The 12644-nt window shown below is 32.6% G+C and overlaps 1 protein-coding gene across 4 annotated transcripts in view; it reads right to left on the minus strand.

Annotated features, from left to right (window-relative positions):
• The window catches only part of Togaram1 (TOG array regulator of axonemal microtubules 1), an 86128-nt gene that overhangs the window by 27738 nt on the left and 45746 nt on the right, over nt 1-12644 (minus strand). For 3 of the 4 annotated variants that reach the window (XM_048798627.1, XM_015491198.2, XM_048798626.1), the window contains 5 exons: nt 12275-12375; nt 7596-7745; nt 3548-3643; nt 1461-1636; nt 584-737 (listed from right to left, as the gene is read on the minus strand). In XM_048798627.1, coding sequence (XP_048654584.1) covers nt 584-737; nt 1461-1636; nt 3548-3643; nt 7596-7745; nt 12275-12375 — 677 coding nt within the window. The remainder of the gene's footprint in view (nt 1-583; nt 738-1460; nt 1637-3547; nt 3644-7595; nt 7746-12274; nt 12376-12644) is intronic. The other variant, XM_015491207.2, reaches the window with a different exon arrangement.

Raw genomic sequence — 12644 nt, forward strand, 5'->3', positions numbered from 1 at the left:
CAGTCTTTAGTAAAAAGAAATATTTCCTTGAGATAATTTGGACCTTTGAATTCATATAATTATAGGGGTAGAAAATTAAGATCTGTTTCCAGGTCTCAAAGTTAATCAAAGCTAGAACTGATAGGAATCCAGATCTATCTATCGACTTTTGGTTCAGTGTTCTTTCTCTCACAGATGCCCTGTGTCACATGTGGTCTCTTCATCTTAACAAGCATTTGTAACATTACTCTTTATATTTAAATAGTAACCTACCCTAATCTGAAAACACTAAACATGTGACAGTTTTAAACTGGGTCCTCCTATCTATGGAGGGATGAAGGCAATATTTTCTAAAGGGGAACTCTTATTTTGATATTCTCCCTTCATCTCTAAAAATATTTAAGTCTAGAAGGGAGAACAAAATAATTTTTCTTTTTATGAGAAAGAATTAGCATTTATTATGATAGAAGTTAGTTATTAGGTCTTGCAAATTTCAGTAATATGGGTCAATATAGGCCATTCTTAGTCATATAGCATCCTTAGTATTATAGTAGCTTTAGAATATTACTTGACAAAAACACTTCAAAAAGCAAATACTACTTACTTTCAGATGCTATTTTCTCAGTTCCTGTATGTTTCATTCGTTCCCAGTGATTCTGGTCCTTCTTTTCACAATCTTTTATGTCAAAAAGCTCTTTTTCTTCTTTTCTCTTTTGTCTCATTTTGTCATAAGTAGATTTTGAAATAGAAACTTTAGTCTGCATGAAAAAGTTGAAATATCTGGAAGTATTCAGGGAGTTTGAGATTTAAAATACCTTCATCTCAGATAACTGTATATTTTGTACATTAAATATTTTGCTTTTTTATATTTTTATTTTATTTTATTTTTATGTAGTGCTGAGGATTGAACGCAGTGTCTCACACATGCTAGGCAAGCGCTCTACCACTGAGCTATAACCCTAGCCCTACATTAAATATCTCTACAAAATTAACTATATATATATATATCAGTCTTTATTTTAGGAATCCTAATATCTAATAGAATGACATAGGGCTACTATCCAATTACATTTGTGCCTAAGGATATCAGTCTACTGCTGCTTAAATGTATTATAGAAAAATGTTAAGTACATGCATACAGAAACATATATGTATATAAAGTATGTTATAGTATACTTTATTACTAGAAAGAGAACATATTTACTTAGTTGGAAAGGAGAATAATCTAGCTTTTAAATGATTCAGGATCAGAAATCTTACCAATATTTAATTTTTTAAAAATTTTTACTTTATTTTTCTGTGATGTTGAAGATCGAACCCAGCGCCTTGTGCATGCCAGGCAAGCACGCTACCGCTTAAGCCACATCCCCAGCCCTAAAAATTTTTAATCTAAATATTTTTACTGCCCTACATCTGATATACCCAAAACAATGACATATTGTAGGCTTAAATTTATCCTCATGATTAGTAAATAACCTTACATCTTTGTCATTGTCAACATCAAGATATGATGGAATACTTTGTTGGACTGCTCTTCCATATATCCCTGATGGTGGTTCAATACTTTGTTTACTTGAAAATGTATCCTCATTTTCCATAGAAGATATCACTGGCTGGCTGCAGGTTGTTGGTGCTGAATTTGGACTTCCAAATACACCTGCAATCAACCAACCATTGAAGAGTCATTAAGTATATATGTAATAGCATTCTGGATAACAAAGTTTAAGACTTTGCTCTTGCATTCAAGAGCAAACAACACTGTAAGAAAGACACATTAAGTAATTTGTAAAATATACAAACAAATACCCTAACAGGACAATAATATAAGAGGTGAGAGAAAGTAATTCATGATAATATCAATTGAGAACTACATACTGCAAGCATGGAATTCATAGAAAGGTTCACAGGAAAGTTGGTGTGAGCTGGGCATTTAAAACAATTTCAAGAAGAATGGAGTTAAACTGGGATTAGAAGAAACAATGGATTTGGGTAGACAAAGAAGAGAGGAAATGCTAAGGGGCGGGGGTTGTGGCTCAGCAATAGAGCGCTCACCTAGCATGTGCGGGGCCCTGGGTTTGATCCTGAACATTACATAAAAAATAAATAAATAAAATAAAGGTATTGTGTCCAACTACAACTAAATATATATATACGTATGCACACACACACACACACACACATAAAAGAAATGCTATGAGATAGGAAGATTTATACACAGAGCTGAAAAAGTATAAAGCATGTGTATGGGTACAAGGCAAACAGAGAAATAACAGGAAGTAAGTCTGTAAGAATAGGCTGCAGCTCATCTGAGGAGGATCTTAAATTATTCTAATGAGACTATCAAGCAAAGAAATGAGAAAAGATTTCCAAGAGGTTTTTTTTTTGGGGGGGGGTGGTACAGGGAATTGAATTCAGGAGTACTCAACAACTGAGCCATATCCCCGGCCCTATTATGTATTTTATTTAGAGACAGGATCTCACTGAATTGCTTAGTGCCTCACTTTTGCTGAGGCTGGCTTTGAACTCACGATTCTCCTGTCTTAGCTTCCCAAGCTGCTGGGATTTTAGGCATGCACCACCACACCTGGAAGTTTCCATGAATTTTATTCTATTTTGTTTTTGAACAAAAAGACATATGCCCCCAATGCATATGACACATTTTTCAGTTTAAAAGAAATTAATTTAAAAAGATACTTGCAATGGTATTGGTCAAAGATCTCCCAGCCCCATAAAATATATAATAGGATTTAATTTTGATTTGTCTAGACTCTGTATGGGAGATAAATAAATAATATTGTTTTATTAATTAGTAAGCTGATAAAGACTACCATTTGAATTTAGATTATGCCAAAATTCTCATACCTGTCCTAAAACTGTCTTAGAAGTACCTTGTCTACAGCTGTCACATAACATCTCTCTCTGAAAATTACTGACATGAATTTACTATAATTTTGTCAGAGGATGGAAATGTGAAGTGCTGACTTCTAATTTTTTCCATTTAATAACTCTTGTTTTTTTTTTAAAGAGAGAGAGAGAGAGAGAGAGAGAGAGAGAGAGAGAGAGAGAGATATGGAATTTTTAATATTTATTTTTTAGCTTTCTGCGGACACAACATCTTTGTATGTGGTGCTGAGGATCGATACCGGGCCACACGCATGCCAGGTGAGCGCGCTACCGCTTGAGCCACATCCCCAGCCCTAATAACTCTTGTTTTGCTTTTGTTTTGCAGTGCTGGGGGTTGAACCCAGGGCCTTATACATACTAGACAAATATTTAACCACTGAGTCACAAACCCAGTCCTCAATTTAATAACTTAAAAAAAGAAATTCTATTGAATGTTTGAATTACTCACTATTCTTTATTGACATGCTTTGCTTAAGTCTGAAGAACACAAACTATTAAAAAGCTATGTGGGGGCTGGGGTTGTGGCTCAGTGGTAGAATGCTTGCCTAGCATGTGTGAGACACTGGGTTCGATTCTCACCACCACATAAAAATAAAATAAATAAAATAAAGGTCCATCAACAACCAAAAAAAATCTTAAAAAAAGCTAAGTAACTCTGAAATACCTTTTCCAACAACTACTACTGAATCTTCTGATAAGGTATTTGTGGAAGTGAAGTCAAAAGTGGAAATTTGCTGTAAATTTGATGACCTTATAAATCCTAAAAAAGAAAGAAAAAAACAATGAAAAACGATTTAAAATGCTTACTTAGTTTTAGGATATTATAACATGATTAAAAGTAAAAACTTATTACATACAAAAATTTATAATTTTTTTATCATAGATGTTAATTCAATAAATATTTATAATCTAATATTTATATTTACCTAGTATGCACTAGCCACTAGAGAGAAAAGAAATCTTCCTACCCTTAAGGAGTTTAAACATACCAGGTTTAATGGTGGGAGAAAAACATGCAAATAATCACAGTATGATAATCAGAATAATCACAAAGGAAATAATTTGATACCCTAAAACAGATCAAGTCAATCTCATAGCAATCTGTACTTTTCTAGGTTAATTTTTATCTCAGTTTCTAATTATTTACCAAATTATTCTTTCTCCTACTAGACTATAAGCTCCATGGAACAGGACTTATGTCTAGTTTTGATTATTATTGTTTCCTGAAGCCTGGTACAGTGCTTGCAACAGAGTGAGTATTCAATAAATATAAATTAGATGTATGTATCAAAATTAAAAAAAATGAAAAGCAATATAAAATTAATTTAGGGTCTAGGAAAGAAAAGTTTTTGGTAAATTTAATTGGTAAATGTGATCAAATAACTGATTTTTAAAAAATGAGGTACATAAACTGTTTTGCTAATCTGCTAAAGTTAATAGGCTTGCTCTGGCTTTGTGTGAACACAGCAGAGATAAAGAAAGAAACTGTTGTAGGTGATAATTTTTCACATATTCTTTTTTTCCATGATGCTGGGGATCTAACTGAAGGCTTTATATAAGCTAGTCAAGTGAGCTACATCCTCAGCTCCACATAATTTCTTCTTAAGTAATTTGGAATAACCAATGTACAGCACACACCAACTAACAGAAACAATGACTAGCGCACGTGCGCACACACACACACACACACACACATACACACAAAATGTTCTGTGACAAAGGAATGCAAAAATCTTAGTAAATGAAATAATTTTGCTCAACAGTCCACAAATACAGTATATATGTGTGTGTCAAATATATATCAAGAAATAATTGAATAAGTAGATAAGTCTCATAATGAGAAAATAAGGACACATTAAGTTTGAACTTCATTTCTAAGATCAGCTGACAATTACTTTTGATGTGCTTTTATTTTTTTTACATTGTATTTTCTTCTAAACAGAAATGTTAAAAAGAAATATTGCTCATTGTCTCAATCCTAAAGATAAAAAAAAATGTGTTTAAAGGCTTCTTTATACACAAATATCCTTATATAATCTTTTGTCATTTCTGTCTAATTCATTCAAATACAGAAAGAGAACATGTTAACTCATAGTTGCTAACACTGTAAACATCCATCATTAATCATCTTCTCAAGTCATTAATTGGACTCCACAATGTTGTGTAGAAAATGGGCAGGTTCAAAGGGATGCCAATAAAGGAAAAGAATGGGAAGACGAAAAGGTGGTTATAAGAGCTAACCCTAAAAAAGAATGAGGTTTCTTACAAAATGAATCCATTTGGAGCCAGGTGCAGTAGCACTTGCCTGTAATCCCAGCGACTCCAGAGGATGAGTCAGTAGGATCATAAGTACTGGAACAGCTTCAGCAACTTACCAAGACCCTGTCTCAAAATAAAAAAATACAAAGGGCAGGGGTGTAGCTTAGTGGAAAGTGCCCCGGGTTTAATCCTCAATACCATTAAAAAAAAATCCTTTGGCTACACAATGGCAATATCTCTTTTGGGAAACTTTGTATTCTGTTTAACACTATACTTACTATTTACTTTTACCTGACTATTTGAGAATGCACTTTTTGAGTGATTTTGCCCACTTTTAAAATATTGGTTTTAATTGGCTAATCACCATTCCATTCATTTCATATATGGCAAATGAACAGATTTCTATGCAAAGCACATTGAAGATATAAAGATGACAATATTATTACTCTTAAGAAACTTATAATTTAACGTGGAAGATATTAAATGTGCATAAATTAACTAGCAGGCTAGTAGGGTGACTGAAGAGAGTAAAGAAGACTATTCCAGATCAAAAAAATAAGCAAAGTTTTCCAAAGAAGTAGCTTTTAAACCAGTATTCAAAAGCAGACATGAACTGAACACATTAAGATTTGGATAAAGCATGCAGGCTTTGCAATTACAAAGTAAGAAAAGCTACAATATTACAAATGCCAGAGTATTAGGGCATTAAAAGAGGAATGGTAAGGTAAAGCAAAAAAGTTAAACAGAGGCAATATGATTACGGGTCTTTTTTTTTCTTTTTTCTTTTTTTCCTCCTGGTACCAGGGATTGAACCCAGAGGCACTTACCCACTAAACCACATCCCCATCCCATTTTAATATTTATTTAGAGATACGATCTCACTGAGTTGCTGAGGGCCTAAGTTGCTGAGGCTGGCTTTGAACTTGTGATGCTCCTGCCTCAGCCTCCTGAGCCGCTCAGATTACAGTTGTGTGCCACCGTTCTAAGATTATAAATCTTAAAAGTTATGCTATAGAGTAGAAACTATATTCTATGGTTAACAGGGAACCACTCAAGATTTTCAATATGGAGGAGAAGATCATGTATTTTAGAAAGATGATTCTGAATTTAAAGGGATAAAAATTAGAGCTAAGTCTTTCTAGAAGGCACTATAATTTTACAGGAAGAGGTAGCAGAAGGCCAAATCACAAGTATGGCTGCAGATAAAATTAGACTGAGAAGAAATGATAGGATGGACTAATTCCAAAACATGGAGCTATAGAGAAGTAGACAACGATGACTTTAAAGTTTTATGTCTCCACAATTAGGAAAACAGTAACGCTATGGAAGAGAAACCTGTCTCGAAGTTTGGTTTTGAACATGTTTGCTATTAAAAAATTTAATATGACTTTTTTTAGTATGAGTTACTTTTAAGTATTTTTGTCTTTGATTTTCTTTACATGAGAAATAAAATATATAAGTAAATATAAAAATCCCATCATTTTATTTTATAAAAACAATAAACAACTTATTGCTGCCACAAAGAACAAATACTGAATTTTTTTAGAATAAATTTTAAGAAATTTACAAAAAATAAAAAAAAGGAAAAGCTTATAATCAATTTTTCACACAACATGGATCACTTCCACAATAAAAAGAGCTAACATTTCTGATTACCTGCATTTACATGATTTAAGATTATCAGAAATAAAGTATTGAAGTTAATATTATCATGACCACAGTTGCTACTGAAAAAATGATAGCTCTGTACTTATTTATTTTAGATTACCAGGCTTAAAAACAGAGGACTTCTAATTATTCTATTTAAATATTTATAACCTTCAAAATCACTTCTTTTGTCCCCTAGAGGTAATTTTTAATATGCAGCTTGTGTCAGAATCTCTTAAGAAATGAATAAAGCAGTCACTGGATGGATTAGCCAATAATTAAAAACACATAAATTGCTAACAAATGGTCAGTGATAACAAAGAAGCTCTTTCCCAGGTTCTACCACAGGAAATTCACATTCTTGTTGCCACAGCTTTACTCCATGGTTACAACCTAACCAGACATTTGGGAGTAATTTACTCACATGATTGCCTCTACCTTATTGGAGTGGAAAAATGGCTTGTAAAAAATTGTGTGTATGTGTGTATGCGTGTGTGTGTGTGTGTGTGTATGTTAGGATGTGTGTATACTCTTGGGGTAGAAGTCAGGAGGGATTCCCTAGTTTTAACTCATGGGCAGTCCTTTCCCTTCCCTGGTTCCTTAGGCAAGTCCATATACCAACACAAACCTGTGAATTCTTCTATTCTTCAAAATTATTTAAGTAACACATCAGCAGAAGGATAAGATGAAAAACCTCAAAACTAAGAATTTTCAGTTAATTTTTTCTTTATTGGCATGTTTAGGGAGAACTCTGATGTAGATTCTACTGTATTTTTAAAAATTAATTTGTTATGAAATTTACTAACCTTTTGTATGCTTATGTCTTGGGTTTTCCTTATTTTGTATTTTTAAAGCACTAGGTAAAATGTCATGTGACCTATCATCTTCACAATCACCACATCCAAACCCATAGTTCATACGTTGGCCAATTATGCTTACATTGGATGTTGTAATCCCTATGAAATAAAATAAATATTTATTTAAATAATTTAGGTAATATTATATAATAGGAACAAATCTCTCAAAATCTATCTTGCCTTCTAACCTTTTCAAAAGGCTGGCAACATACTAGAAATTATAAGATGACAGTAATTTAAAAGTTATATCACATTTTAAATCACGTAATACTTTTTATCCAAGAGATAAAACTATTATAAGTTATACTACAACATTTCTTAAAATAGGTTTTAAAATTGCAATGAAATATAAAACGTAACACTTGAAAAATATGATCCAACGTATATGTCTAAAAATATGACAAGCATTTAATATTTAAAAGACACTTTTGCTGGGCATGGTAGTGCATGACTGTAATCCCAGTGACTCAGGAATCTAAGGCAAAAGGCTCACAAGTTCAAGACCAGTCTCAGCAACTTAGTAGACTCATTCCAAATTAAAACTTAAAAAAGGGCTGGGGATATAGCTCAGTGGTACAGTGCCACTGTTTTTAATCCCCAGGACTACCAATGATAATGATAATGATAATGATAATGATAATGATAATAAATCCACTTAACTTTACACACAATTTTTTTTTAATTCAAAATTTTAAAACAGTGACAAGAAAAATGCCTATATTCTTCATTCTTCTCTTTTTCTCCTATTCCCATGTATTGGTCTGGTTGATGAGGCAGGAAAATACTAGTGATTAAGAATCCAGTATCTGGAATCATGGCTTCCTGGCTTTAAATCATAGCCATGCCACTTAACCTGGACAAGACACTTAACCTTCTATGTGAAATGATGATAACATTGTAGAATCTTTTCTAGAGCTGTCATGTGGATTAAAGAAAACAGCATAGTACCTACCTAGAATATTATAAATACCTAAATATTATTATATCCTTAATTAAAAATAAAAATAGAACTCTCTCCTATGCCTCCTTCTAAAAAAATTAAAAAACTTTAAATATATATTTGAATGTTTAAACTTACCACTCTATACTAATGCTATGCAGCTATTAGAACCACAGAATGTCTAGGCAATATTTAGTCACTGTCCATTTTCATATGTAGCTCCTACAAATCATCAAGCAATAATAATAAGAAATTGTTTTTAAAATGTTGTATTTTTAAAAATTTATTTTTTAGTTTTAGGTGGACACAATATCTTTATTTTGTTTTTATGTGGTGCTGAGAATCGAACCCAGTGCCTCATGCATGCTAGGCGAGTGCGCTACCACTTGAGCCACATCCCCAGCCCCAAAATGTTGTATTTTGGATAAGAGTTGTGACTCAGTGGTAGAGTACTTGCTTAGCATGTGTGAGGCACTACATTTGATCCTTAGCACCACAAAAAATAAATAAAATAAAGGTATAAAAAAATGTTGTATTTTTAAAAAACAGGATGTGGGGAGAAGAAGTAACTGATGGTAGCTGGGCTAGAAAGAACTGTGGAATAGAAGGCATTAGGTCAGTTCACAAAGATAAACTTCAAAAATATCTGATATTAAATAATAAATATCTGATAATAATAGATAACTTCTAGAAGTAACATAGATATCTTTAAATTCTTAGTTTTGACAGTCCATAAAGTAAGATTTATAAAGATTCTGGTTTTGGGTGGACATGCTTCCTATTAATAGACAACACTATTGGTATGGGAAAAATTTACTATAACACCATTCAGAAAATCTTAACACAACTTAGAGTAATTGTTGTAGAATATGTGTGGAAGCCTTCAATGGAAACACTATTGTAAAGACAGACTGGATTTAGGATTTTTTTTTAGTTGTAGTTGGACACAATACCTTTATTTTATTTATTTATTTTCATGTGGTGCTGAGGATCAAACCCCAGCACCTCGCATGTATTAAGCAAGCGCTCTATCGCTGAGCCACAACCCCAGCCCCGGGATTTAGGATTTCTACATAATTGATATTTTCATTTTTATATTCAAATAGTCTTTATTCTGAGCATTATTATTTTCATGTTTTACCACTGGAACCATAATAAACTTATAGGAATCATTTGTTTACAGTAAACAACAAACCCAAATTGATAAAAATCTTAAACCATTAACAATTTAACAGTTTGAGAGAATGTTAAATTTAAGAATATCTCATAGTGAATTCAATGACAACAGTGTTTGTAAAATGTGATCCTAGAAATTCCTATTACTTGTTAAAAGTGCAGATTTCTAACCAAGATGATAAATTCATTAGGTATGAGATGAGGCCTCAGAATCTATACATGTGTTACGTAACATATGAACCCAGGTAATTCCTAAGATTAAACAAATTTGGAAAACACTAAATATTAGGCAAATTTGGGGAACTCTGAATACTACATTAGAAGTGTGTACTATAGAACTCATCACTCTATTAAACAAATCCCATGGTCCTACAATTAGCATCAAATCCAGGTTTTAAATCTACTCTTTTCCAAATCTTATCTATCTACAAGATAGTTCCATTTTTGCAAATTAGATACAATAAAGCAATCAGATGTCTCTTTGATCTTTAATGTATTTAAAATGAGAAAACAAAGTTTCAAAGCAGTTAAGTTACTTACACAAAATGTGAATATTATTATTAAATATCAATTTGGGATTCAGCTGGGGTCTTCCAGACCTATACACTGACTTATGACATACATGCTGACTTTATGTGTAGAGTAGTTATCTCTTTGTTGACTATTAGCTTTGTGCAAACCAGTAAATTAAGCACACTTGGTTAAGTCAGGCATTCATGATTACGACAGGTTGTAGTAGGTAATCAGAGGGAACTAGTCTTTGGGATCAAGAATCTGAGAGTAGAAGAAAAATAAATAACTGAAAAACCATTATAAAAGATGTTAGTGCAAAATGTTATCACAAAAGAGGTAATAGTTAATCTTGTTTATAAATTAGGGAAGGCTTCTCAGAAAAAAACAAATGAGCTTCTTTCATAGCTGTAAAGGGTGTGATGCAGATTCCAGTTGTCATGCAGAAGAAATAATATGTGCAAGTACAAAATATGGGAAACACTACTGAAGGTAGTCTGATTTAACTGGAGCACAAGATACAAAGAGGAAAGTGAAAAATGGAGCTGGATAGGTATGCAGGAACCAGATCATTGAAAGAGGCCCTGAATGAATTTTGTTAGTCAAGACAGTCAGTTCTACAATGTGGAGGAATGGACTGTAAGTGAATTAAACTGAAACTAGGGAGAAAACTTAGGAGGCTAAGTAGGTAAGGAATGAGAACAAGTGTGAACTAAAGCCATGGTAGTAGGAATCAGAGGAAATAGAATCAGGACATATTTAAGGGCAAGAAATTGAAAATTTTAATAAAGGATCATATTCATGTACAGCTTTTAGAACGGTAATTATAAGGAATAACATCACAATTTGTTACAATTCATTCACAATTTAATACAGTTTTATTAATCATAAAAAATCACATGCAGTTCCCACTCCAGATAGACCAGAGTCCAAATAGATAACTTATTGCTAAATTTTTTTCCTGAGAAGTGATGTTATAAAAAATTAGAGGGATGGGGTTGTGGCTCAGGGGCAGAGTGCTTGCCTTGCATATGTGAGGCACTGGATTTGATTCTCAGAACCACATTAAAAAATAAACAAAATAAAGTTCTAAAAAAAAATAAAAATTAGAAATTTCCAGGGCTTGGGGCCGTGGCTCAGTGGTAGTGCGCTTGCCTAGGATACATGAGGCACTGGGTTCAATCCCCAACACCACATAAAAATGAATTTTTAAAAAAGATATTTTTAAAAAAATGACACCATGTTAAAAAAATTTAGAGATTTCCAAGTTAGTTCACAAAATTCTTAACAAAATATACATATGAAAATACCTAGTTCACATGTATCTACATGAACCACAAGTGCATTTAAAAGTAAATTTAGCCAGGTTCAGTGGCACATGCCTGGAATCCATGTGACTTGAGAGTCTAAGGCAGGAGGATCCAAGTTTGATGCCAACCTGGAAACTTAGCAAGACCCTGTCTCAAAATAAAAAAAATAAAAAGGACTGGGGATGTAGCTCAGTGGTATAGCACCCTGGGCTCAATCCAAAGTATAAACAACAACAACAACAACAAAATACAAAACAAAGCAAAAAAAAAAAAAATTAACTTGTAATAACTAGTAGTTAACTAGCTAAATATTGTTTTTAAGGGAAATTGTCTTTTGTGATGCTTGGTGGTTCTCTATGTTGTACATTACAATCATCTAAAAGCTTTCAAAATTCTGACAGTCAGGTATTAATTCATAACAACTAAATTAAACTGTCTGGGTAGGGAAGCCAGGCATAGGAGTACCTATGGACTTAGAGGGAGAAATTAATGATTCAGTTAGATAAATATTTTTGTTTCAAAAATAATATAACATTTACCCTTGCCTAAATAGCCTTTTAAGGAGTTTTAAATGATTTACTCTTAATTGATAACAACAAAAATTATAAATCTGAGAATACCTGCTATCATTTTTGACATCATTTAAAAATCATACATATTATAAATCATATTTATAGAACATTAATATATACCTTCACTGGGGCTTTGTTCAGCAGTATGAGAGTTTTTATTCTTTGCAGAAGAAAGTCTTGTTGAACAAGGTTTTGATCCAAATGTTGGAAATATGTCTGACCTACAATGAAACAAAGTAATTTCATAAACATTTGATTTATAGTTGTTCAATACTCATATAACACATTCTCTACTCTTTTATTAACTCATTCAACTTTTGGATAATTAGGCAGCAAACAAGTATAAAAACCAATGGCTACTACCAGTTATTGTTCCTTTTTTGTGTGTGGTGCTGGGGATTGAACCCAGGGCCCTGTACATGAGAGGCAAGCACTCTACCAACTGAGCTACATCCTCATCCCACTATAATTAAAAAGAAAAAAAAAAAAA

Source organism: Marmota marmota, unplaced genomic scaffold, assembly GCF_001458135.2.
Source record: "Marmota marmota marmota unplaced genomic scaffold, marMar, whole genome shotgun sequence".
NCBI lineage: Eukaryota > Metazoa > Chordata > Mammalia > Rodentia > Sciuridae > Marmota > Marmota marmota.